The sequence below is a fragment of the Anoplopoma fimbria genome, chromosome 13 (assembly GCF_027596085.1).
Source record: "Anoplopoma fimbria isolate UVic2021 breed Golden Eagle Sablefish chromosome 13, Afim_UVic_2022, whole genome shotgun sequence".
NCBI classification, from domain to species: domain Eukaryota; kingdom Metazoa; phylum Chordata; class Actinopteri; order Perciformes; family Anoplopomatidae; genus Anoplopoma; species Anoplopoma fimbria.
Genome location: NC_072461.1, coordinates 17,842,351 through 17,869,937, shown reverse-complemented (window position 1 = coordinate 17,869,937; position 27,587 = coordinate 17,842,351). Strand labels below are relative to the sequence as shown.

Here is a 27,587-nt window from a genome sequence, read left to right as displayed (position 1 = left end):
GGAGGACTAAAAGGCAAATGTTCATAATGTGTTGGGCGGCTGGGTAAATCCTCCTTCGCCCTTGTGTTTGACTTAGCTGACATATCTGCAAGAGTCAGCATCCAGCCGGGCCAAGCAGACACTGCCAAGAAGGCTTTCTAGTCACTATTGACTACCTGGACCAAGGCAAGATGCTCAAGAGGCAAGATCACCTGCACGCCAAATCACAACGTTTACTCTGCAGCAGCCTCCCACTATGAGGTGTTTTTTTTGGGGTGAAACTACTGCTCCAGATCCTGCCTGCCTCCAGGACCATTTTTAATTAATGACTAAAAGAAAAATAATTTCTATTAATACAAAATGAGATTACAACCTCCAGATTTTGGTAGAACAACAAATAAGGTACACAAATACTAGGCTGCTAAAAACAGGATTGCGGCAGATGCCATAACAAACCAGGGAATGCGTTATAAGAATTCACAAGATTTCCAAGTAGTTACAACGGATTTAATGAAAAAAACGAAAGGAAAAAAGATGAATTTGTGTATAAAAACAAAACACTTTATTACAATTAGGCTGAAAAAACCCAATGAAAACACGACTACTTTACAAGTACAAATGTTTTTCATTGATATTTACAATTTTTTTTCCTCGACATCAATAAAAAAAGACAATTTATGAGAAAACACAAAATACTAAAGTACATGTTTACAGTGTATTTGCTGCAATAAAAAACAAATGACTAAAGGAACGTGCATTATTCTCCATTCAGTATCTATTGACAACAAGGGAATTAGACATAAAAGGGACTATTTATGAATACACTTATTCTAATGGACAGCTCATTTCCCAATGCTGAATTACCCATAAGCCTCAGATATCAAGAGTAATAATATAATCATCATTTGAAGGCATGACTGTTGTGTCTGTCGTCTGATGTTTTTGGGCAGTAGTCAAGGGGAAAGTTGTGGTAATGTCAAGAAAATTTCCACATTTCATGACACATAAAGAATAGACGTAACAATGTTGACTCAGTACAGCAACATTATGGATCCCACAGGAGTAATGGGGAGCGGTGCTGTGGTTGATCTGCTAGAATTGTTCAGGTATGAGCACTGTAATATTTGTGTTGAACGCAGTTTGAATCCAATAAGAGGTCTGGGTTAGAGATGTTTGGGGTGAGGTAATGGTTTGGAGTGATTAACAATATGATGCAATGTCTGTCTCTGGTACTAGCTGCTGTGGGATCCATAAGATGTCACATCTGTACCGCAGGAGAACACTGGCTAAATTCAGTTTCGTTAGTGTGCTTCTCCTAGCTGCTTCCCCCGCTGGGCTTGGCAGGAGTTTTGGCCCTGATGCCGCCCTGGCGAGCTTGACCCTTAGTTGTTTGTTGGGTCTGAGCGGCCTGCTGCACTGTCGACTCTGCAGCAGAGGGTGCAGCGGGCTGTTGGGCGGGGCTGTGGGGAGGAGGCGTCTGGATCTGGGGTGAGGTGGCTGCAGTCACCACCTGCTGCTGGAGGATCTTCTGCTGGACTACCTGGGCCGTCGTCGTCCCGCCAGAAATCATCTGCATCTGAGAAGGAGCAGACGTGGCTGCCTGGGTCAGAGTCACAGTCTGGGCCTGGATCTGAAGAGAGACAACGCAAACAAAACATGCATCAGTCCTGTTGTAGAGGTTTGATCAGATCCATTCCAATGCATGGGGCTTTTACAAAGAGCTGACAAAGCTCTTATTGAATAAAAAAAATTAAACTTAAAAATGAGTATATAAACAAATAATCTGTCATAGTTTAAGCCTTTGATCAAACTGTAAAAACATAAAAGCATGTAATGTGAAAAAAAGGCAGCATGTAGTTAAAATGATGATTCAAACAAAGTACTCTTAAGCCACTTTCCTCAGGCCTTATTGACGATGTGAGGCTTATGAGCAGCTAAATAGTCCACGACACAGTTTAGGGACAGTGTTAACCAAACGGTTAAATGATCAGCCATACAGAGGTTAAATTCAGCTCAGCCTAAAAAATAAACTTTACCTGCTGAGGAGAAGACACAATTTGTGGAATATTGGCCACGGTGGTTTGCTGCTGCACTATTTGTGGGAGCTTAGCCACCTGATAAGAGAAGTCAACAAGAAAATCTCACATCAACACACAAACCCACTGTTTATCAGCAAATATTTATTTTGCGGTAGTGACTGCCAGTGATGATGTACCTGGATTTGTTGGGCTCCAGTGGGTTTCTGAGCCTGGGAGATGGACGTAGTAAAGAACTGGGTCTTGATTCCTGGTTGGAGTTGGGTGGTGGTAGCATAGGTCACCTTCTGCTGGGCCGGCTGGGCTGACTGCACTGTAACCTGCTGGGTGCCGATCTAAGGGAAATAACAAAACTACAGTTTACTTTATCTTCCATATATACTTTACAAAAAGTAAACCGCAGTAGTAAGCACGCCCAGTTTAAGATATATGCACATGTATACAAATCTGTTTGTATGCTGTATTTGTTGCTTCTGTTGTGAACTGAAACTCCTTACAAATGATCAGTTGTTACCATGTGAAAGTCCAGTGTCTGTTGGTGTGGTGTGTTTACCTTCTGCTGCACGGTGGCCTGTCCCTGCTGCGGCTGCCCTGCTTTCTGCTGAGCTGCGGCCGCGGCTGCCTGCTGCTGCTTCTTTATCTGAAGCAGCTGCTGGACCTGCATCTGTGGGAATGGCTGCGTCAGTACCGGCCCACCTGGCAGAGAGGAGAGAGAATAACATATTGGAACTTTAGGATATAGACATTGGTGATTATAATAACAGCATGGATTGCATAAAAAAGATGTCCAACACAATGTTCTCAATCCGTAAATATGTTTTGATTTGGATCCTAATCAGTGGTGTATCTTAGATTGAGCAAGAACAGGCATATGATTATAAGGATAACAATCAAGGCAAAGTCATAAAAAGAATGTCCACTGTCAAAGAGATTCAATAAGACTTAACACACCTGCTTTCTGGGGCTGATTAATAGCCACACTAATTCCTGCTACTGTGACTGGCAGAGTAGTGACGCCAGCTGATGAGACCACAGTGGGCACAGAGACCACAGGAGGCTTGGTGAGGGTCACCTGGGCCGTCTGTCCTGCCTGGGCCTGAATCTGGCCCTGAGTTGGCACTCGAGTCTGTGAAAGGGAAACACAACCAGTTTAATGCTGCCACAACTTCAACCACTGACACGGAGAGCAGAGAACAGGACTTAAAATGACACTAACACATACTGGAATCACTTTCCCTGACATGTTGTTAACAAACATTATTATTGCATCATAGAAAGAACAAATTCGGTATTTCGATATAGTCAATTTAATTTCCGTTTCATAATCTTACCAGTCTTGCCACCTGCAGGTTGGCAACAGTGGTGCCGGTCAGCACGGCTCCAGGTCTGGGTGCTGCCACAGCTGCTAGCTGGGGATTAGCTTGGGCAGCCTGTGCAGGCTGAACCTGGGTGGCCTGCTGGGCCCCTGCAGCCTGTTGGCCCTGGGCCGCTGCCACTGCTGCAGCTACCTGCTGCTGCTGCTGCTGCAGCTGCAACTTATGTTTGTGCATCTTCAACAACTCCTGTAAACACACGGATTAACAGTTCAAGGTAAATTCATTGTAATAAACCTAACAGTGTTTCATGGTAGTGTTTACTGGGTAAAACTGTAAAAAGTACTGTAAAAAGTACTGCCATCACTGTGATCATACTATGGAAGTACAGTCATAGCAGCTAATATATCCAACAGAGACAAACAGTGAATCACATTTCTCAAAGTGACCGACGCCACTGCATTTTGTGAAGCTATTGTGTTAATATGCTGGTGGTGTACCTGCGGTTTGCCTACAGCTTTGATCTGTGGGGAAGCAGCCTGCTGTTGCTGCTGTTGGTGCTGCTGCAGCTGTTGCTGTCGGAGCATCTGCAGGTGGGCTGGGGTGAGAGTCTTTCCTTGGGGCAACTGCATAGCAGCGGCTGGATGGAGGAGAGCAGATTAGTGGGATCTGTCAAACAGTACTGAATACTCGAGGGAAGTCTTGTTAGAGAAAGTCTGTGTTCAGTCAAGTACCTGCTGTAACCTGAGGGACCAGAGGACGAGTCTGCGACTGAGCTGGGCTCAGAGTGGTAGAAACTACCGTAGATGCTGTCACTTGAGTGACGGCTCGAACACCCTGACCCGTAGCTATGGCGACCACCTCGGCAGGGGCAGCGGCGGCCGTAACGGCCCTCTGTTGTGTGTGGACCACCTGGGCTCCAGCTGCACCAGCAGGCTGGACCAACAAACACACAAACAGCAATACAATGAGCAATGGCTCAAACACTTGTAATGATCACGCTGTCTACAGGATGTAGTGGGTGTGCATTCTGCTTCATGACAATCCAACTGCTATTTGCGTCATGATTCCAGTAAGTCAGTAGGAGGCTGAGTTAAGCCAAAGCTGCAGTGATAAATGAACATGACTCACAGACAGGGTGCCCGGTATGACTGGAGATGCCAGGCGTTTGTTGGCCTGGAAGGGACTTGGAGGAACTCCAGCTACTGTGTTCACAATCACATTCCCCCCACAGTCGCTGGAAAAAACCAAAAGAGAAATGAATTAACTATTCGAACAACAACAGCTCTATATTGTGAACCATATGTGTGTCAGCGTACCAGCCTGGAGGGTTGTGCCCACAGTGGCATTTTTTATGGCTCCAGCCTGAAAAACATGAACCGTAATTGTATTAGCTTCCACTGGGCAGAATTCTGTTTGTTTTGGATCTCACTATAGGCAGAGGAATCTTGGTTAGATGTAGAAGGATGTTTGGATTCTCACCAGGACAGCCGCATTAGGCACCGCAGCAGCTCCGGTCACTGTGGCAGCCTGAGGGACCTGAGCAAGAGTCAGAGCCTGGCCGGCAGCGGGAGTCTGCGCCTGGCCGGGGGTCGCCTGGGCCTGGGGAGTTCCAGCCTGCTGCTGGGCCAACTGCTGAGCCTTCTGCTGCTCTGCAAGGGCCTGGAAACACACACAATGCACAGAAATCACACACACGATGCAAACATGTCAGTAAAGATGAAAACAAGCACTACGTGGATCCGACAGTGATGAAACAATGCAGGCGCTCCTAATTTTGGACAATCACCTTTTTCTCCTTAGCAATCCTTTCAGCACGTTGAGATGCCACCTGAATTGGAGGTAAGGGCTTGTCGTAGCTGATCCCACTGAAGAAAAGAAAAAACATGTTATACTTTGTTCTTCTGATCGGGATTTAAGTTTTGGATGTCGACAGTAATGGTGACATTAAAAACATACCTTTCCGCTAGAACTGAGGCATGTTTGGGATTCTTCTGGAATGGATTCATGCCGAGCCTGTAAGCAATATGAATTAAATTATTACAGTTAAAAAGAAAATATCCCACCTTAACTTCACTTTTTGATTCAGATAGAAAATAATTAGTTGATTGCATTTTATGAAAGGCTTTTTTCCGTGTTTTCTGTGTTAGCCCCTTGATGAAAATTGAATGAACTCCCCAATGAAAGCATTCATTTTAAACAGAAAACATCAGTTCTTACAGTGGTTTGATTGGTGGGCTCCTCTTGCTGGCAATAATCTTCATGAGTTCAAAGCGGCTGTTGTAGAGCTGGATGTGAGTGGCGTTGTCATCCTGTGTGTAGATCTGACAGGTCCGTAGAGGACGGCTGTTCTTAGACTGAGCAGGTAGAAAGACACATGACACAAGGACACACAGAACAAAAGTTAGGCCATGAATTCAACAGCAAAGAAGAAACATTTATCCAATACAGCAAAAGGGTACCTTGTATATGCTCTTGGTTTTCTTCTTGGGGTTTGCCTCATACACCAACTGAAAAAGAAAAGGTTAGAGACATGGTTCAAACAAACACAAAAGGAAGGGTGATTCTGCATTCACTGCTCACTCTCCATTACCTTGCCCTCTTCTCTGGGAATGATGACATTCTCGTAGCGGTTGCGACACTGTTTGGGCGAGCGGTAGATGCGGCTGCAGGAGTTCACTACATCGCTCACCAGATCCCAATTAGGAGTGTGGGCAGGAGACACGATTGTCAGGTTCAGAGGCAACTCCAGCAGCTGCTTTACAGCCTGTGAGGCAAACAAAAATGATATTTTGATAACGAATGTACATATAATAGAACTTGTTTTATAAAGTGAAGTGCAATTCAAGATATATCTATTTCCATTAGAGTTGTGAGAAAGATCATCATGTAAACGGTTAGAGTGGAGCCAGTACCTGAAGCAGAGCCCAGTCCTCACTGATGAGCCACTCTGGGTTGTCCTGGCCAGCCTCCATGGCCGGTTTAACCAGCGAGGGTAGGGGTTTGGCAAAGGGCGCCTGCTGCTTGAGGGAGAAGTTCTTTTTCTGGTCTTTTCCCTCTCGGCGAACCTTTAGCATGCTGGCCTTTTCGAAAAGGGAGCGTGGAGGAATGACCGTCTCCCCATGGCCCTTCTTCTTCTTTCTGGCTGCTGCTGGACAAACACACTCGAGTTAGGACAGTGAAACCAAACAAAACTGCAATAAAACTAATAAAAAAATTCTTTGAATGACAGAAGAAACTAGTGTTTACAGCAAAACTAGATACTCTCAGTAGAAGTATCTAAACATGTGGTGCAGGACTGACTTATTGTTGCACAAAGGAGATAATGAAGGCCTTAATGACAAATCTCCATTTACCTGAGGGGTCCATTTTGAGTCTTTTGTGCTCCTTGCGGATGTAGATTGGAGGCAGCTTGGACTCTGGCATGGGTGTGGTGTCATACATCAGCATCATCACAGAGTCAATGTAAATGTCATTGTCATCCTGTGGTGGTGTCGGTGGAGTCCAAAGCTGTGTCAGAATATCAAAAGTCAGAACAAAGCCAGACCTCCGTGCAGGACTTCATGATGAGTAAGAACAGTCGATCCAAATTCAGATAATACAAGGATGTGTGTAAAAATCTACACATATGTTCAGATTCCATAGGTACTGATGCTATTCTCAAAAATGTACCATTTTAGACACCATTTAAAATATTATGCATATCTGAATTGTTGCCAATTATATCACATTTGGTGTCTTACCGGCATGATTTCTGTATTGCCGTCCTCTGCATCAAATACATATTCCTGTTGAAACGCAGAGAAAAGGTTAATGTCTACAACAGTGCGGCACAATCCACACCACTTGTAGTTTGATTAGCAGAGATCGCCACGGCCACCCACCATGTTGTAGGCATCCTCTCTGGTGTAGGTGAAGAGATCTTCATCTCCCTCCATAATCTGCTGCTCCTCCTCCTCCTCCTTCAGCTTCTGCAGCTGCTTTAGCTCCCAGCTTCTCTTCGCGCACTCCAACCGCTCCTGATGAAAATAAACATGTATCATATATTTTAAATCTGTAAAGATATACCTCAAATCTATATAATAATAAAAAAAAGAATCTACAGTGAAAGTTACCTTGAGAGCAGTTTCATCGTCACTGATGTGGAGGTACTCCAAGTAATGCAGGGCATACCTTTCAATTGGTGTGAGCTGTTTAAGATAAGGTAAGTAAATGCAAATATAAGACAAACAGCAATAAAATTATTTGATTCTGATACACGTCCTGTATTTGTAATTTTCGGTTTACACTATTTTACAAATGGTTTATATAAAAAAAGTAAAGCTACCTGTTCCATGACTGCGTTCAGCTCCTCTTTCTGAGCAGGCTCTTCTTTAGCCTGTACCTCTGACTCCTGGTTGTCCTCTGTTGAGTCCTTGCTTGATAACTCCTCATCCTGCTGCTGCTCTTCCTCCTCCTCTGGCTGGGAATCCAGGTTTATGCTGTTGAGAGCCTGGATGTATGGTCTAGCCACTCTGGGAGAGATGGCCTCAGAGGCCGATGGCTCCTGGTGGAGAACCACAAACTCCTCCACCTTCTCTCCTGAGCCAGCCTCCACCTCAAACAGATCCTGTATTGTCCGCTGAAAAAACAAAATATCAGGTCAGTTTTTATATGTCCCCAGTTGAATTAAAGTATAGTCATGGGTCTTGGTTCCACAGGTGAAGAACATTACAGCTTTACTGATTCACGCACAAAAAAAACTTTCATAGATTGAATACATTTTGTTTTAAGAAATTCAAAATAAAAGAAGTGTGTAGAGTTTCTGAAACTCCAGGACAAGAAGACCAAAGTGAATTCATCTTACTTGTGTGAGGAAAGCCAAGGTGTAGTCAGTACCCTGGGCAGCCACCTCTCTGATCAGGTCCTTGGTGCCGTTCTTCAGCAGCTTCTCTTCAATGGAGTTCCCACTCTCCAACCTGGGCAACAAAAAGTAACACAATTTCAATGTGGGTAAGTTAAATTTAGCGTTTAACTAGTGTTTTTGTTATGGATCATTAAAATAAAAATCCCTGTGTTGATAATATCACCTGTATATGTGTATATCCTTGGAACGTCCTATTTTGTCACACCACTCCTGGGTGCGGGCATCCATGCTGGGATTGAGGTCTGTGTCGTAGAAGATGATGGTGTCTGCATCAAACAAAGTCCCAACTGCAGAACAGCAGCGGTTGGTCAGGATGCTGCAGAACACCTTCCTGTTCCTGTTGAACTTCTTCATATTCTCCTGCAGGGGCAAAACACCAACCAAGTGAACAAACTGGTAAACTGTCATAAGAACTTTCTTGGGTCATGAGGAGGAAAGACATAGAACCTAAATACACTCTTGCCCTTCATGGCACATGCTTGCCCACTACTGGTCAACTGTTATACCCTGCCCCATCGCTCTCTATGACTATAGTTAGTGCTATAATTATACCTATAATTGCCAGTGACACAACGGCACACATTATTAAGGTAAACGCTGACTTAATTTCAACTCAGAAGTTTGTTATATGTATTGCTTGTCAGAACCAAGTGGTGGTGATTTTACCTGTCGTACGTCAGGAGAGAAGCTTTCATCGACCCGCACATAAGTGAGCTGTCTGTAATCTAGGAAGGCCTCCAGGATGTCTAGCATCTTCACCATCTGAGTAAAGATGAGGACACGCCGGCTGTCTGACCTGAGCTTCTGCAGCAGAATGGCAAGAGCTTCCAGTTTACCTTTGAAAAATATGAAAAAAATAAAAAGTTATAATTATTTGCAGCTGAAATACCACAGAGAGAATTATTTTAGTTACTATAATAATTATAAAGAGCATAATGTGTTAAAATAAGCAGGTGCATTTTTGTCTGTAATCCCAACAGTTTATACAATGTCTAGATTGATTGAAAATACTAGATCGGAGCATGAACAACAAAAAACAAAACTAATTTACTTCACTTTTTCATTGTCTTCTACATTGTATTCTTCCCTTAAACTGTTCTATAGCGCAGACAGATGACAACAGCACTGTTTATTTTTTAATTATATTCAAATATGGTGTTTAATGTGTACGAGAGATGGTAATGTATGGAGAGCCTATTCTTCTCTGTTTGAAGAAAGGTATACTAAACAAACTTGGGATAAGAGTCATTCACCCTGTGAATGCAGAAGAATGACAGTCGTGTTTTCACATAAATATTTGTTATTAGTTATATTGCAGTTAACCCTACATGTTATTAAGGTGCTAGGCTAACCTGAGTCCATCTGCATTAACTGCAGGTCAGAAAAACGAAGGAGTGGCCTTGATGCCAAGTGGTGGATGTCAGCACTTTGGGCAGCAGAGGCCTCCTGTAGACGACGGTGAAGGGATTTCTGCTCCAGGCTGTAGGGAACCGGGGGATTGGCTGCATACAGGTGAGCAGGTGTGGCTTCAGCTGGAGGCACCACGCATACCAACCTAGAACATGACGATAGTCCATCAGATAGTCATTATTTGAATTAAGAATCAAAACATATGGAATTGCATTTTGATTAAACCTCTTAGGTAAGTTGTTAATTTATTTATCAAGATGGTGGCAGAGATTGATTATTTTAAATATTGCAATAAAAAAAGAAAAAAAATGTACCCCCAAAATTGCCATTCTAACAACAGGGCTATTAAGCTACACATAACTACCATGCATGGATTTACAAGGTATTTTATGATGTCTCAAATAATATGTGCCGTACAGATGAAAAGAGGCTTCAATACTAGGTGTAAGTACCTCTTGATAAGGCTGTTGGCAGCCTCCAGACGATCCTCCACAGAGATCAGCGTGGACCGCAGTGCAGAGGTGGTACCCACGCAGGTTCTCTGGGCCCTGAGGCAGCTCTCTCTGCCCACCCACCTCCAGCCTCCAGCAGTCAGGGCAGAGTGACCAGGCTCTGTGCTCAAAGTGCAAGCCTTCAGCAGGTCTGACCCATACAACACTCTGCGGCTACAGCGCCGCTCGTTTGCTTGAAACAGGCGGCACAAGCGCTCCTTCAGCTGCTGAGTCTTTTCTTCTGAAGACTCCTGAAGATTACAGTGAGAGACGGTACACACAAGCACAACTGTTAATTAGTATTTAAAAATGTAGACTGTAAACTGCTTTGTCTTCAGATTATAAAACAAGTCAAACCAGAGATCATAAACATTTGCTTGAAAGTGATGAACTGACCTGAGAACCAGCATTAGTTGCAGTTGTGAGCTTGGCGGGGGCTGATGTGGCATTTGTTGTTACACCCAATGCTTAAAAAGAAAAACACAACGTCAATAATAAGAATAAATTCTATCAATTTACCAAAGATGTCTAGTTGTGGAAGGAAGCATTTTATGCCCCACAAAAATCTATTAACTTTCAGCATTATAATAATATATTGGTCATGCTGATGTGACTAAATAGGTGATGAGACAGACTTGATTAATAGGAGATAACATCACAATATCTTCACTGTGAATAAGTCACCTTGTTGAGCTGTTGACAGGGTAGGATGAGGTGGGCCCGGTGTAGCCGAGGCATTGGAGGCAGGGACAGCTTGTGGCATCGTTTGCATTACCATGGATCCCTGTGGTCTGATGATCTGCTGCCCTGGAGCTGACACAATCTGGAGGATGTTGCCTAAATCCATGACACATTAAGAAACAAATATTAGAGGTGCATTCTCAAAACCTAACATTGGCTAGAGTGGCAGTTTAGACCCGCTTGGCCTTTAAAATAAATGTGAAAAATAAAAACAACAATCATGCTATCAACATTGAGGGTTGCGTGACAAGGCAGAAGCAATAGTACATCAAGGAAATTGCAACACCATCAGAGTCTGTCTGAGTGTGAAGGCAGCTCTGCCTATGATGCAACACTGATGTTACTGTTATGTGCATGACGTAATTGGCTGTATCAAAATAAGGTCTCCAGCTGCATAGACGGATTACCAATGGTATTCCGATGAATAAATGCAATACTAGGAGATGCCAACTAAAATATACAAAATTCCACCCTGATTTTTTTCTCAAAGGAGAAGGCAGGACAGGTGACATACACAGGGCAGCTATGCATGTTGAAGCAGACGAAAAAATGTCTTGAAAATGAAGACAATATGTTTATCTTTAACAGTATAAAAGAAATGTATATTTCCACCTTTTTTTGCATTTATTAACAGCTGATAAAAGAAAGACAGGACACATGGGGAGAGAGGCTGATGGCAAGAAACAAAAGGTCCCCCAACAGAAACAATAGGGAAGTTGAAATGATAATAGTACGCATTTTAAGCGCTTCTAGTTCATTGAGGACTTGCAGACAGGTAGAATAAGTGGATACAAAAGAGAAATATGTTAAGATAAAAGTGTGACAATGGAATGTACATTACCGAGTGTACCTTGGAGCTGCAAGGGCTGTCCGGTGGTGAGTTGGCGGAGCTGGCTGGGGGACAACGTGAACTTGTTACCCTGAAACTGCAGAGTGACAGGAGTCTCTGGCTGGGAGATACGATTCTGATTGCCCGCTATGTTGGCCAGTTGGGCAAACTTCACCACATCTCCACCTTCAATGGAAAGAAAGAACAGACACCTCATCAAATGCGGCATTAAAAAGGCCAGGCTGAAATGTCTGACATTTTAATAGTTACAATACAATATACTCTGCATCAGTTAGTTTAAGGGTGAAAAAGAGACAAGACATGCAAAACCAGGGTGGATTAATCAGAGGAACGAGCACAGCCGCCCTCCACAACAGAACTATAGCAGCTCCCACTTCTACAATCCCTGAAGAGAAAAGAAAAGGGCTGTAAGGGCAGTCCTCAGGTGAAACAGAGAACCTGAAACATACACATACATAAAGCACTGCACTTGATGCACTTTTAAGAAGTATGTATATATGTAGGAAGTATACTTAAGGATTGTTGTAAAACAATACTATCCATTATAACAACAACACCCCCTATTAATCAATCATTATTTTTCATTTAATATGACAAAACACTGCTTTCAATCGTTTTTAGTCATTTCTGGTGAAGCAATGCACTCATTCTGGTAGATCATTACATAAGAATATATATATGCGAGGTGTAAAAGGTGTAAATGATAAATTGACAATTCATAACACTGTCACTTTATTTTTGTAAATAACTAAAAGTAATTTGGAAATGGAATGGCAGGATTGATTTCCCAGTCAATTTCAAATTAAAGTGCCTTGATGGCATGAAGGTTTTCCTTATAATAAATATTATTTTTAAAGCAACTATTAAATTGAAAAACTGAGGATTACGGTAACATTATTATATATTTCATATTTCTACTGTCTGGTACCACTGACTCAATGTTTGAAATTGTAAAGCATTCTACAGAGATTAAATTTGAAAAGTGGCACACACAAAAATAGAGTGACCAGTAGAAATGACCCTGTGCCTACAATGAGGGGTGTTTAGAAACCTTTGACTAGCTCTGCAATTCTCAGAACTACTCAAATTTGAAGTAACAAAGTAATCAAAAAAGTAATCAACAATATTAGTAAGTTGAAAATGTGTAATAGTCAATATAAAATTGTTTACTAAGGTTATAAATTGCAGAGCAAAGAAAGATCAATGCACAAACATTAATGATAATTTAATTAATAAAATGAAGCCCAGAAGCTATGAGAGAAAATGGATTTGACAATTTGTGTGCACAAATCAGTAATAGTGATGGCAACACATTGTGCTGGATAAATGCAGTGAAAATACACCAGGTAACGGTTTCCAGGCTGTGGATAAAAAATATATGGTTCACATATACTTTAGATATACTTATGGGTTTTGGTTGCAAACAAGTTATTTTTGGCATCCCTTCATGAATTCTGTGAATTCCATTTTTTCATGCACACAAGTTATGAACTGCATGAAGTATTTACAAGGCACACATTGCTAATTACTGGGTATAATAAATAAGTGTGCATGAATTATTAAGTCAAGTTTACATACCACTAATATATGCTCACAAATCATCAAATCATGTACCTGCTGAGCAAATTATGTGAAAAAGTGTTTCAGCAACTTCAGTTCCAACAAAACAAAAAAAACCCTATTATTATTATTATTATTTTCCCTATTTATGTATTAAATACTGAGTGATGTTACTGAAACGGATTCTCTGTTCACATTTGAGGCTGAAAGGGTTGGCAATCTGTGGGACTTGTTCCACATGCTTTGCAGTGATGCTCCACATCAGGGTGAAATCATAACATCAGCAAAGAAAAAAATTTAACAACCAAAGCTTTGGGATTTTTTCCTGCAGCTGGGCTGATGCAAGAGACAAAAGAATATTAGTAAACTGGGAGAAAAAAATATTTGAAAAGAAGGGGACATCATAATTAAGATATATAGTATAGTGATGTGTGGTATAACATAAGTGGGTTGTTTATAGTGAACATGCAGGTATCAAGAAAGAAATTGGAGAATGCTGAGGCTGTGGAGATGCTGCTGATATGGCTACAGATCTAATCTTATGGGGATATCTTCTTTAATCACTATTAGTTTTGTAAATACTGATAAATGGCATCCCGGCCATGACCAAAATTGCTGCACCAGCAGTGCTGTTACCATTTCATTACACGAGTTTGTGTCTATGTACAAATAACTTTTTCTGGCGCAGAGAAGACTGAACACATATCAGCAGTGCCTCAAGTAAAGGCCTCAGTGTAGAGCAGCCCATACTGTTGTGCCAGAGGTGGAGGGGAAACACTGAGAGGGAGGGGAGGCCACTTACTAGGCAACCGTGCCTGGGCCTGAGATGTAAGAACCAGCCTCTGGGACAGTAAGCTGGGCTGGATGGCATGGCTGGGGGCTAGAGCTGGCCTTGGGACCTGTGCTAATGCAGGCTGGCTGATGGGAGCTAAAGATCCCACAACTGTGCTAGCTAAGGACACAGAGGCAGCCCCCAACACATGCTGCCCAATGCCACTGCTCCCAGAGGCAGCGTTGCTGTTGCTGCTGACAGGAGGGGTAGTCTGGGCTCTCTGAGTGGCTGTTCCAACTGCTGTGAAATACAAGGTAATGGGGTATGGGACTACATGTTAAGGGTAACCCAAAATTAAGTCAAATCATTGATACAATCAAACAATTTCATCCATACAAGTCACTCAGCAGTAGTGGGCCAACACAGCAAGCAGGATTAGAGATGTTATTGATTATTAACGGACAGATAAATCACTGCTAAAAATCTGATTGATAAAAATCTACTACCTGACAGTGACCAAAGTTGGTGTGACAGTAATTGTGTATCTCTAGTCCATCAGTTCCATCTGTGTGGATTAATTCTGTGGAAGTCAAGTGCACCTAAACTGCAGTAAAAGCTTTTTGCCTGCAGCTCTTCATCTGAAAAGTTTACTTTGACTGTTGCTTCTTTCATAATATCCTAGCTGTGCAGCCATTAGGTCAAAAAGATGAGGCCAGCCCACCACTGCTGCATAGAAATATAAATCTAAACAAATGAAACCTCCAGTGAGGGAGTCCTAAACCTCTCCCTAAAGTTGCAGGAGGAGAGTGCATGAATATATACACACTGTACATGATTTTTAAATGTGCTCCAAACACTAATGATAACAATATATGACAGTTATAAGCATGACAAAGTAAATTAGGTTTATTTAAATCCCTTGTGTCACAATCATGCAGCATATATGCATACTGTGTTATAACTCAGTATGTAACACAAGGTTAAAACTAGAACATTAGGTAAAGGCAAAACAGCTATGGGTAGTACGGTTTGTCTGATGTTGACGACATCATCTGTAATCCTTTACCCACTGAAAACAACATTTAGTGTCCTTTACCTGAAATGGTCTTACCGTGAGAGGTTGCTGTAGTAGTTGCCGTGGTGACAGGGGACTTGCCCCTGGCCTGGGCTGACTGGTTGGTGGTGGAAACAGAGGTGCTTGTAACGGGAGAACTTGTTGGAGGACGTTGGGGTGCGGCACTTGTGATGGCAGCCAGGCGACCTTCTGGCTTTGTTCCATACTGCACTGGCTGGAACAATCTACTAAAGATAAAAATCTAATTATGATTTGATGCCAGATAATCAGTATTACAATATGAGGTTTACATTTCAGAGCAAACTGAAAATGTCCAATGATCTCCACATCAACCATGTCAAGTCACTTGGAGATTTTAATGCTGACCTCAAGGGTTTTATCGGACATGGCTTTGGTCTTGGTGGTGGTTCTGGACCAGCGTGGATCTCTTCTATGAGCTGCTGAGTGATCTTTAGTTTGGGTACCGCCTCTTCAGTCTGATACCGAGTCAGTCTGTTCTCGTTATTGATCAGATCAAATATAGACATGTTGGCAATCTAGGAAGAGAATGAGATAAAAAGACAACAGCAGAGGGGGATCAGTGCAAATTGATTATGAAAATATATATATAAAAAAAATACTTATAATCACACACATATATTTTTTTATTATTTTTTTTTTTTTTTTAATATATGGCCAAGGTTCAAAATAAAGCAAGACAAATTATGTAATATAAAAAAAAAATGAATAGCCAGGCAGGGTCTTACACAAGAAACAGTGTGCAAAAGTTTTAAAAGTCAAACAATAATGCCAATCACAAGTTGCCAGAGCCCAAATTGATGTCTTAATACAGCTCATTTCTGTCTGTCCTATGATTTTGCTCACCCAAATACCAAAATTATTAATATTAGTACTTTGACATTTTTTTTAAAACATGCTTGCCATCTTGGTTGCCAACACAACATTTTTTGAGTGACAGTTAAACAGGTTTAGCAAACATCTTGTTGCACATTAGCAATGAAAATGACTATTGTATACCTTGCTTGAGTCATTCTGAAGAGCTCCCAGCACCAGTGATGGGACGTTGTATTGCAGAGAGGAGCAGAAGAAGGAGCTGCTGGTCTCCCTGGGTGCCACCAGCTCAGGGTGGTTGCACACTCGCTGTAACTGCATCAAGACCTGAAGCACACTGACAAAATGACCCGTCTTCAGCGCCTCCTGAGCTCTAGGGGAGCACACCCAGACAGAAGACATGATTATGAACAGTTCAAAACCAGAGAAAGATGCAACCAATACTAAAAGACATGCACATATTGACCTATTAAAAATTGTATCTTTTAAGTTTTTCCAAATAGAACAGACAATAAAAGGGCCTTCCCAGTGAAAACTAACATTCTAAAGCTAATCTTGAATTATTTTGATACTAGTTGCAAGATCTGCACCATTCAAAACATTTAAAGAAAAAGAAATTGCATTTAAATGTTTTGTTTTACAGAAGAAAAAAAATTTGATTTGATAAAATGTAATGTGATAAAAGTTATATGGCCATAAAACATGTTATAATTAAGAGTAAACTGCCGCCCTGTGATGCGTTTGTATATCTCACCCTGGTTTAGTGAGGATGTCTTCGTAGAGGTTTTTCTGTCTGGTCGAGAGACGGCACTTTAGAATATGCTCGTACTTCTTGGGCAGTTGTTTCTCCACGTCCCTTTTGGAGCGCCTCAGGATGAAAGGCTGAATCATCTACAGTAAGGAGGAAGATGTCACGTTTCTGAATTTTGATGTTGCACAGTTTGACAGGCAGAGGAATTTGCGGGCGCTTCACCCACCCTGTGCAGGCGAATGACCAGTTTGTGGCAGTAGTCCTGGTTCTGGTCGGTGCCTGCCTTAACAGGGAAGTCAGAATAGGACCTGGTGATTCCGGGCAAAAGGAAGTGGATCATGGTCCACAACTCCTTCAGAGTATTCTGTAGAGGAGTGTTGATGAGGAGAATCCTCTGCTCACTGCAAAATGCACGGAAATGTTTTTACTTAAAAAGCATCTGGCGGGATATCAAAGTGATTTAACAAAGAAAGACAAAAATACATGGGAAATATCACATCAGTCTAATAATTTGCATAAAACTACCTGCACATATGCACAAAAAGCTCTTAGTAGTGTAATCATCAAGAAAACAAAAAAGGGGGTTAACCATGATCCTCATTACAGATTATTAAACAAACCCCCCCAAAAAACATTAATATATCAAATTAAATATTAGGAATTAATATCATGTTTATCACCCTGCTCACCTTCTGAGAGCAAAGATTGTTTCCCAGTGTTTCTCAGTCATGTTTTTGATGAGCTGCACCTCATCTAGGACCAGGTGCCTCCACTTTCTCCTCACAAAATGGCTCTGGTCTTTCATCAGCAGCTTGTAGGATGTCACACATACATGGAAGCTGTTGGCTTCCCCCCACCACTGTAGATATCAGTGATGATTTGTTATTACAATTAAAGCGGTTTATTGAAAATGAAGGCCTTCTATATTGAGTAATGTTGCCAATATGTGTTGTTTAAATAAAGCATAACTACCATTCTCTTAGATCTGCGCTCCTTTCTGTTGCCAAGGTACAAGAGGATCTTCAGGCCAGGACACCAGCGCTTGAACTCCACCTCCCAATTAAGCAACTTGCACGTCCTAACTACAATAAGGTGGGGTCCCCAGATGCCTATGGATAAAAACAGACTACATCTTAATAAAATTCACTTTTAATAAATAAGGATAATGAAAAATATTCACTATTTAAAAGATTGTGTATAGCACTGCAGAGAGGCATACCCTCTTGGCCAGCTAACTGCGCCATGTAAGCCACTGTCTGTACGGTCTTGCCGAGGCCGGTCTCATCAGCAAGGATGCCATTGAGGTGTTTCTTGTGAAGGTTTACCAGCCAGTCCACTCCAATTTGTTGATACTCTCGCAGCGCCCCATGCAGTAGTAAAGGAGCTGGGCTGCGGGTCTGGTAAAATAAAATGATAAAACAGATTGCATAAGATTAAAAAAAAATGATAAAAAGCCTTTTTTTCTTTTATATGTGTGTGTGTTGGTGTGCGTGGCTTACAGAGGAAGTGGTCCTGAAGCTGCCCTTAGGCAGGATGAGCTCTGTGGCAGCAGCCACTTCTGCTATGTCTTTAGCAGGCTTCTTATCGGTGTCAGAGGAAGTGGCTTTATCCACACCACGGTACTGGTCCACACTCAGCAGGGAGTCAATCAACACTGCCTCAGCTGGGCTGCCTGTAGGACACTCCATTTCTGAAAAATAAACAATATCATCTATTTCACACATCACATAATTCCCAACTGCTTAACGAATAAAACAGTTGTGAGGATGAACATGACAATTTTATTTTTTAATTAAGAAGGCACCTTCAGTCTCTTCCATGTCGTCCTCATCGCTAGGCTGAGGCCAGTCAAAGCTGTCAACGTAAGCACCAGCATACTGCTTCTTCAAAGCATCAAGAGGCATCTCAGCTAAAAAACAAATACAAAAGCACTTTAGCAAGCAATGCAAACATATTCACAGATATTCTGGTACTTGAATGGTATATTTGACTAAGCAACAAAACAGTAAATAGAAGGGTTGTTAACATAATGTTGCACACATAAAAATAAAATAATAACTAAGCAATCCTTTAGCAATCTGCAGAGAATAAATGAGCGGTAATGTGGTCTTGTATAATGTAATGTACAATGTCACACACAGACTTATTGCAGGAGCAGCTCACGGTATGATTTGATTCAATCCAAATTCCCTAGTCATTTTAAAGCTTTGCGCATCCACAGAAAAAGGCTTTTATTAAAAGCTTGATGTCTCCGTTTTATGAATTGATATTGGATCATTGAAATGAAGATTAATTTGAATCATAAAATAATTTAAACCTAACCCTAATAACTAATAGGTTATATTAGGTAACACAAACTGTCTAGATGTAATTAAGATAAGGTAAAACTTTGGTGTTGGTAAGACCACTTCCAGCCGTACCGAGTGTCAGTATGTGCTGTGTACCCCAGTGTAATGTCACTTTATAAACTAAATTAGTACCAGAAAGCATAGTTTGATGATAACCTGCATATAAAGTATTTTATGCACAAGAGAATATAATGCAAATACGGTTCAGAAATAAACCATAATCCTGACCCTTTGACTTATGCACAGACAGAGAAGTTAAGTAAATATGTACCATCTTTGGCCAGGTCAACCAACTCTGCTTTGTGGTCTGCTTCCCCCTCTAGGGCCTCCTGTTCCTCTATGGTGCTCTCTTCATCTGTGACTAAAAGAAAAGAACAATTGTGAATAATTACGCAGAGTAAAGGCAACAGCAAACACTGTTAAACATCCATTGTTTTATTATCATACCGTGTTCATCAACCAAGGACGAACTTGATTTCCTTTTTTTAGCTGAAGTCACAACCTCCTAGAAAAAAAAAAGAAAATAACATGTATCAATTTTTTTTTTTTTTTAAATAAGATGGAAAACGTGAATTTGTATAGTCAGTGCAGCACCTACCTCTTTTTCAGCTTTGATTCCTGTTGACGGACCAGGTACTGAAACACAAGTAATTTATTTTCATTACAAAAATCTCGTCTTCAAAAAAAGTACTCACAGGTGAGGTAGACTGGCACAGTTCAGCTTTGAACCGGAACCAATGGATGGGAAAGTATGACCTCATGATTTAAAGCAAATATGTTTGTATTACTTTTGGTAGCTGCTCAGTGTGACGTACCTTTGGCTGAGGCTTTTTGTAAGCTGAGAGCTTTGAGCCTCTTTTCATAAATTTCAAACTGGAGTTTAATTTCCACGACCTGAGAGAAAAAAAATACATAATTACAACTGGAAAAAATACTTTTATTATTTGTAATTCCTGCCGGCATTTCATAATTCGGAAAATTAAATAAATAAACATACCTGCTCAATGTTTGACCAGAAGAATTCCACCTCACGAGCGATTGTGCTGGCAATGTGACGAAGATGAATTTCCCGTTCTTTCTTTGACCTCTCTTCACTTTTCTTTTGCTCTTGATGGTAACGGGCACATGTGCGAACAAGCTGTGGAGGAGACACATGAGACGGTTTGGTTTTCAATAAAACATCAGTTTCTGCAGTGACTCCTCCTTTTGTTGTGCCGATGTGTTATTTCACATTTGCCATACCTTCTTAGCAGCAGCCTCTTTCCATCTCCTCTCCTGGGCAAAGTCAGCTGCCATCCACTGCATCTCCTCCAGGAGATAGTCCCAGTGGGACTTTGGACGTGAAGCTTCCACAAGCTTTGGGAGCCTACTGGCTGACCACTGGCCCTCCTTCCTTAGCTCAGAGATGCGCTGATGCACTTGACTCTCCTGGGAAATAGAAAACAGCATTTCAATTCAGAATAGAAATCAAGAATATTTATTCTTGTTTCAGTTGCTCCCAAATTCAAAACCTCAAAGAGCATTCTCAAATACAACACAATACTATAAAGCAGAACACAATACAAACAACAGACATCAATGGCCATTATCAATATCTGTATGCCAATTATTCTTATTTATCAAATGTCATTATAAGTAACTATGAAAAAGTTATTAAATGTCATTAAAAAGTAACTATGAAAAAGTTAAAAGTAATCTTTGCTTTCATAAAAAAAGACTACAGACAGTATTGAAGATACGTGTATTCAACACCATTGAAGAAACCGCATCTATTCAAAGCAATATCATCATCAACTAAAGTGTGCTTAAGGAACTCACCAGTTTGGCTTGCTCAACTTGTTTATCTTGAGAACACTCCTGTGAGGACTGCATGGCCGCACTTTGACCAACGCCACCACTTTTGACTGTAGATATACCATTGGTTCCAGTCAGTTTGGACTGGGTGCTTGGGTTGATGTTAGAGCCAAGAGGGCGGAGTGGACTTGCAATCTGGGGGGCTGGTACAGAATTGGGAACAGAGAGTGGAGCAGGAGACATGGATGTCATGGATATCGAGTTGGTCATAATCCTCTGAGCTGGCTGGTTTGACTCAGTACCAGGGCGAGCAAGTGCCACCGTCTATAACGAAGACAGGAAAACAATATTCTTATTAGGTCCATTTGCAGCATCAGCATTTAGTCATAAAAATACATGAAAACTGTATTTGCTTTATTTCAGGTAGACTGACCGCTTGTCCTGACTGTAGTATTGCCTGGGATGGTTGCTGCTGGGGTTGCAACTGGAGATGAAGACCTGGCTGCATCTGCTGCTGCAGTTGGGCCTGGAGCTGTGTGTGGGTGTTTAGTGTGGCCATGAGAGGCCCACCTGTCTGCACCTTCACTTGTGCCTGGAGCTGACCACCAGGCTGAGCTGTGTTCTCCACTAACTGAGCCTGGTGAGAGAGCGTCATGGACAGGCCGGCCATAGAAAGGGCACCTTGGGGCAACCGAGCAGGCAGCTGGGGAGGAGGGGTGTGCAGGCTGGCTGCATTCTGCACTGGGGGTCCCTTGGATGGGTCGTATTGTTGCTGGTTCTGCTTCTGTCCTGCAATCTGGATCGCTTGAGGAGTAGGCGGCATCCCGCCTGTACACATAGTAATCAAATTATAGGACAAACAAGGGGGTGGTATAGAAAGCAACAGGAAAGACAGTTAAAAATCAAGTTGACAATCATGTCATCTTACGTAAGTGAAGTGCTTTGTAAATGTCTTTTTGTGCTAGTGCTTGAATAAAACGGTTTTAAATGACATTAAATTGTAGCTTTCCCTTAATATACATTTGAGAGACCCATTTATACAAGTTATATTTTTTAAGATATGAGTAGATAATGAGAGAGAACTTTTAAATGAGCTTCAGCTATTAGAGCTCCTCAGAACCTTGAACTAGATGTACTGTATGAATCAACAGTAGTGTACTACTTCCTGATGATCAGAGCAGAAACTAATGAAAGTCATACAGCAAAATGATTACAGAAGAAATGAAATCAATGTGAGAATCTACATGTCTCTCAAATAAAATACTAATTTGATAAATGCAAAACCAAAATATTGCATTTCAAATGTTTAGAGAATATGGTTAAAAACATCAAAACTTATACATGCAATAAGAGAGTTTTTTAAGAGAGGAAGAATTGAAATGTTAGAAAGGAAAATGAAAAAAGAACTTCTGACAGTCAAGAGACAGGGAGAAGAAAAGGGAAATTAAAATATAGAGCGGACACCCACAAAAACACCATGTTTGGCATGCATGAAGCAATGTCATTCTAGCGGTAACAAAGGCATCTGGATGCCTCACATAGCGACAAAGCACAGAGGTGAGCAAAAGGACACACATGGGGTCTTGCAGACAGCAGGCCTGAGCGGAGCTGTGCACACTAAAGCAGCACCTGCCTTACCTCCCTGCACGTCACACCACCTTGCCTAGACGCCATCAAGACCTGGCCCTGACACACCCACACCACCACAATCGCAAAAACCTGTGCCGTGAACGCAACTCCTCGACATGATTCCCCTCCTACTTAGACTTAGGGAAAGAAGCCAAGTCAGAACAAAATGCCATGAAATAACATGGAAGGAAATCAACTAAATGTGAACATGAGATAAATAAAAGACACTCTTGAAGATGTGACGTATGGATTTACGATGATGATTTTGAATCCATATTGATGATGCAAGGACGGACAATCGGAGAGTAAAAGACTAGTGAAGGAATGACAATGGGAAACCAAAAGGAAGCATGACACGTGGATTCATAAAATGGGAAAACAAGCAAAACCCATTTGAAAGTGAATTTATTCCCACGGGGTTCTCACTGTGATCCACCTCCAAAAAAGATGAAAATCCATCAGCACGGGAAAGTCTGTCCAAATAAAGAGGACTAACAGGAACAAACTTCAGAAAGGAAGAGATGAATAACGACGGGTGATCGATAGTTAAAACAAAAAAGGAAAATCATAAGACATGGCATCTTCCCATTGAGTGGCTACTCTTCTTCAGACTTCAATTGTCTTCTTTCCCATTTATCCTGACAGAGAGAGATGGTGGTGGTACAGCTAAGCTTGAACTTCCTGAGGACTGCTGAGAAATCCAGCAGCTGGATGAAGATCTGTTTGTCGATGCTTCTTGAAGTTTTTTTGTAGAAGAGGAGGGTCGTGATTCACTTTTTAAAATCTCCTTAGTTTGAGGACGCGGATAAGTCCAGCAGCATCGAACAGAACACAGAGCGGCCTGGTAGTAGCACTCCTACCTTGCGCAGTTGGCATAAGCTGCTGGAGTGGAACGCCAGGTGATCCTAGAGCTACACCAGGATGCTGGAAAATCAGCCCATGGCGACCAACGTCAATCCGGGACCTCTTAGCCTGATCTGGGATTTAAAACACACAATACCCTCATAACGCAAAAAAAGCACTCGGCACAGAGCAATGACCTTCGGAAGACCTTACAGGTCACCTCTCCTTCCTCGGGTTAAGACTTCAACACAGAGCGCTAGTAGGGGGTGCAAAATATCTAAAAGCAGAAGCAATTAGAGGGAGAAAAGAAAACAAACAGAAAAATAAAGCAAACGGGGAGGAAACAAAGCAACATAAGAGAGACAGGAGTCTCTGATCCTTGCCCTACCTGCTTGCACCATAGCCTGTTGCCTCTTAAAGGCATCCATGTCTCCAGGGTTTGTCATGGTGCCACCAGCAGTCCCTTGGTGTCCCTGCAAAAACAACCTCTCAAGGGATTAGCAATATAGATTCTAAATAGCTTTAAAGAAAGATACAGCAAATAGTTTTATTGTAATAAGTGCTCAAACAAATGTGCCTCATCACCTGAAACGGTTGCTGGACAGAGAAAGCTGCAGAAACATTGGGAGGAAGCTGTGTTGCTATGGCAACTGGTGTCACTGCTTGGCCATCCTTTCCAGTAACAACCTTAACCTGAAAAAACACAGATTTAAATGGATGAACTATATTCATTGGATGAAATAAACATACAGGTTTCTAAGTAAAAAAATCCTACTTCATCTCACAATAAGAACCAGACAATGTAATACCTCATCATTAATGACCTCCGATTGTTCTTCTTCTTCCTCTTCATCTTCAATGTCCAAGTCGTTCTGTCTCAAGTAAGTATACAAGGGAACACAGGGCTTTTTCTTAAAAGCAACATAGTCCATCATGTTTCCTTGGAGGTGCTGCAGAAAGAAAAGCTCAATCAGGTATTCTTTGAACACTTCTTTCACACTGTCCATCTTCTTGTTGTGGTGCTCCAAGCACAGTTTTCTCAGCTGGGCAATCTCTGGAGTAGAAGGAGCAATTTCCTCCAACTTCTTGGGAACCTGTTTCTTCACAGTGGCAACAGCCATGCTGGTGGGTGCAAGGGGATTATTGGGGATCCCTTGGGTTGGACTGGTGAGGGATGGGCTAGACGTTGTAATGGAGGAGGGTATACTGAATGAGGCTGTGGCTGTGGTTCCTACTCCAGCAACCACACCCTGCTGCGTCTTCTCAAATATCATAGGGCGTGCCAGCTGCCCTTGAATGATACTGCTGATCTGTGGAGGTAGGTTGGAAGTGGTGATGTGACCAGGACTGCCAAGATTGGGGAGGGTAGTACTGGTGGGCGCAGGACTTTGAGGTCCGTGGTGGTGGATGGTGCCTCCAGTTTGTGAGTGAGGCTGAGAGAGTCGGCGTTCCCTCACAGAGCCTGGTACTCCTGGAGAGGTCAGCTGGATCTGACCAGGTGTGGCTGGGGCAATCTGGGCCAGTCCTGTCCCTTCCTGGTAAACAAAGTGGCCACTTCCCGAAGGACTGCTTAAACTGATTTGCCGCACTAACATTCCAGTTTCAACAAATCGTGTTGGACTCTGTCCACACACACTCAATGCTGTTGCAGGTGCTCCTGGCCTTGTCACACCTTGAAGAGGGACTGGGCTGTGCTGGGTGGGACTTTGGGGCTGCATGGGCTGGGGCACAGGTGAAGTGACCTGGATGTAGGAAGATGGAGCATGCTCAAACCTCCACTGAGGTGTAGTATGCTGGAATCCAGGGGATGCTGGGTTCTGGATGGGAAGAGGGGTTAGGGTGATCTGCTGGTTACCAGTCACCATCTGTCCCACATTTTGTAATGTGATGTTCATGTTCTGGCCAGTGACTGGGCTACGACTCATGATTATCTGATAATTGGGTGACTGGGGGGCTGAAGGGCTGGCAGCAGAGGAAAATGTGGTCACAGGAGATTGAGGGTGGGTAACTGTAGCTTGCTGTGTGACTGCCATGGTGGGCTGCTGCTGTTGCTCCTCTGCTTCAGCCCCACTGGCAGACTTGGATCTCTGAAGCTGTCGTTGCATATTTTGTGATCCACTTCCATGTTGCATTGCGTGACACTGTTACTATGTCTAAACACAATAATCTGTGGAAAAGGGCACAGCAAAGCACAACAATAAGTGATTTTAACCATCAAATGTGACCCAAAGAAGCAGTGGTCTGCAGGCTTTGTCTGTTAAGTCACCCAAGTATGTCATAAATTAGGAACATATTGTCACATAACTATAAAAAATCCAAGTTGGTCTCAGGTTGTAAACATCTTAATGAATTGTTATTTAAAATGGGTTCTCTTTAAATAGCATATAAAAGGTAATATGCATTTTTCATGTGTCAGATTATCCCATATCGTTTACGCCTATGCAAATCCTTTAACAATCTCTGGGTGTATTAGACTATTGTCGGCAGTGTTGCAGCGAAATAAGCAGTTGTGCTATAATGAAGTATTGGATTTCGTTTTTTCAGTTTCATTTGATTTTACTGTGAGGATTGTGTTGTTACTTAATTTGAAAGGTATACAATTTACTTAACTATTCTAGAACTTTTCTTGTTACTGTTTTTTTTATATACTAAATCCTGATATATGAATACCGTGATATAAAATTGCATACAGTACCAGTCAAAAGTTTGGACACACCTTCTCATTCAATGGTTTTTCTTTATTTTTATTTTTTTCTACATTGTAGAACTACATCCAAACTATGAGGGAACACATATGGAATTATGTGGTAAACAAACAAATGCTCAACAAACCAGAATATGTTTTGTATTTTAGATTCTTCAAAGTAGTTGAATGAGAAAGTGTGTCCTAACTTTTGACTGGTACTGTACATCTTGGAGTTTTTTCCAAATCACCAGCTTCTAGTAGTCAACTGGTAATCGTATACACGTATACACACACACACACACACACACACACACACACACACACACACACACATACATACATACACACAGTGCCACATGCATTTAGATAATTGTAATGTAGAAACAGTGGGCAAATTGTGGTCAGTGCAGTTGACAGCTACACACTTGACAGCTGGCACATCTTCACACACATACAAATGTGATTATTTGGTTTAATAACAAAGTTTTACCTGGTCTTACCTTTAAGACCAGGTCATATAACTTGCAAGCAGTTAATGTTGCTTTTGAATTACATCTTTAAACATATAAAAAAGCCACAACAATCTTTACACTATTGTAAATATATGTGCACGTTTAAGTGCCAGGCAAAATATCTCTATTGCCAGATATAGACTGTCATGTTGTGGGTGGGTGATGTGAAGTGATGGGGTAGAGCTTGTTTACCACTGTGAATAAACACCCAAAGCAAATCTGCAAACAAAGATGATATAGTGTTAGTGATGTAGGTGCTGGTTGTTTGTTACTGTTGTCCTGTAACGTTACAGCGTTGAGGTGTTATTCAGATTGCTCTAGGCCGTTTATATAACATCACATTTATAACAGAAAGTACCCACATATAGCATTCGTTTCTGGGTAACGTTACTGGCTCACAGTTTCATTGTGTGTAGCGACGTTGACGTGAGCTCCCTCTACCCGTCTCGCTCCGGGGCACAACGTTAGCCATCGGTAGCTAGGTAGTAGCATTACATTAATGCATAGAAACCTGCCATTTTAAATACATTTAGGTATGGACTGTGTGCTGGGTGAAACATATACCCGTTTTACATTACACATATTTAACTGTGACATTTGCGATAATGCTGCCTGTGCACAAAATCAACAATTACAACAACCCTTGCTACGGGACGCGTGCTAGCCAATGCTAGCGATGTTAGCTTGTTATTGCTAGCAGGCCAACTTCAAATGAATAAATACATGTTACCACCTCATCTGTGTTACTTACGGGGAATGGGACTCCTGCAGTGGTTTCATAAATCCTAAGTCATATTTACAATGAGTCACATGCTGTAACAAATGTTATTCCGCGAGAAAATAAAATATCGATATTGCTAGCGGCTATTCAATGTTTTGGAGCTAATTTCATTCACCAACATGGCGACGGCGGTGACCTTTTGAGTGACCCGGATGTAGTTCCGTCTCCAGGAAATGGAAAAACCATGGGAACGAATTTTTTATTTTTTATTCTGGTTTATTCCTTATAAACTGATTAATGCACATATTAAATAAATGATTCGGAGATTGACAATCAGGA

The 27,587-nt window shown here is 41.8% G+C and overlaps 1 protein-coding gene across 7 annotated transcripts; it reads right to left on the bottom strand.

Annotated features, from left to right (window-relative positions):
- Positions 1 to 486: 486 nt before the first annotated feature.
- On the bottom strand, positions 487 to 27,402 carry ep400 (E1A binding protein p400). 7 transcript variants are annotated; one of them, XM_054610234.1, is made up of 53 exons: positions 27,279 to 27,402; positions 24,139 to 25,496; positions 23,915 to 24,022; positions 23,718 to 23,802; positions 21,291 to 21,685; positions 20,882 to 21,181; positions 20,306 to 20,491; positions 20,061 to 20,201; positions 19,879 to 19,957; positions 19,662 to 19,699; positions 19,511 to 19,568; positions 19,335 to 19,424; positions 18,520 to 18,624; positions 18,215 to 18,405; positions 17,935 to 18,112; positions 17,688 to 17,824; positions 17,405 to 17,574; positions 16,942 to 17,116; positions 16,719 to 16,855; positions 16,151 to 16,337; positions 15,500 to 15,669; positions 15,170 to 15,357; positions 14,089 to 14,358; positions 11,718 to 11,891; positions 10,820 to 10,972; positions 10,532 to 10,602; positions 10,097 to 10,386; positions 9,587 to 9,789; positions 8,901 to 9,070; positions 8,398 to 8,594; positions 8,175 to 8,286; positions 7,656 to 7,949; positions 7,444 to 7,518; positions 7,213 to 7,347; positions 7,072 to 7,116; positions 6,685 to 6,838; positions 6,244 to 6,479; positions 5,922 to 6,095; positions 5,791 to 5,838; positions 5,549 to 5,685; positions 5,288 to 5,344; positions 5,118 to 5,196; positions 4,811 to 4,990; positions 4,629 to 4,693; positions 4,460 to 4,565; positions 4,063 to 4,264; positions 3,829 to 3,968; positions 3,347 to 3,577; positions 2,967 to 3,141; positions 2,569 to 2,711; positions 2,195 to 2,350; positions 2,016 to 2,093; positions 487 to 1,609 (listed from the first exon to the last, which is right to left on the bottom strand). In XM_054610234.1, the coding sequence occupies exons 2-53, from the start codon at positions 25,459 to 25,461 to the stop codon at positions 1,295 to 1,297; spliced, it is 9,306 nt and encodes a 3,101-aa protein (XP_054466209.1). In that variant the 5' UTR covers positions 25,462 to 25,496; positions 27,279 to 27,402; the 3' UTR covers positions 487 to 1,294. The 7 variants fall into 7 exon arrangements, with proteins under 7 accessions (XP_054466209.1, XP_054466203.1, XP_054466205.1 ...); XM_054610228.1 differs by lacking the exons at positions 487 to 1,609; positions 2,016 to 2,093; positions 2,195 to 2,350; ... (3 more) ...; positions 3,829 to 3,968; positions 4,063 to 4,264 and having other exon boundaries at positions 4,466 to 4,565; positions 4,648 to 4,693; positions 15,170 to 15,360; XM_054610230.1 differs by lacking the exons at positions 487 to 1,609; positions 2,016 to 2,093; positions 2,195 to 2,350; ... (3 more) ...; positions 3,829 to 3,968; positions 4,063 to 4,264 and having other exon boundaries at positions 4,466 to 4,565; positions 4,648 to 4,693; positions 6,244 to 6,476; positions 15,170 to 15,360.
- Positions 27,403 to 27,587: the final 185 nt, after the last annotated feature.

Bases quoted from the DNA above. Each gene is read 5' to 3' on its own strand.
- ep400 (XM_054610234.1), bottom strand. From the start codon at position 25,461: ATGCAACATGGAAGTGGATCACAAAATATGCAACGACAGCTTCAGAGA. The intron at 21,182-21,290 runs GTCAGTCTACCT...TCTTCGTTATAG, and splicing joins TACTACAGTCAGGACAAGCG to ACGGTGGCACTTGCTCGCCC. The intron at 11,892-14,088 runs GTAAGTGGCCTC...TTTCCATTGAAG, and splicing joins GGCCCAGGCACGGTTGCCTA to GTGGAGATGTGGTGAAGTTT.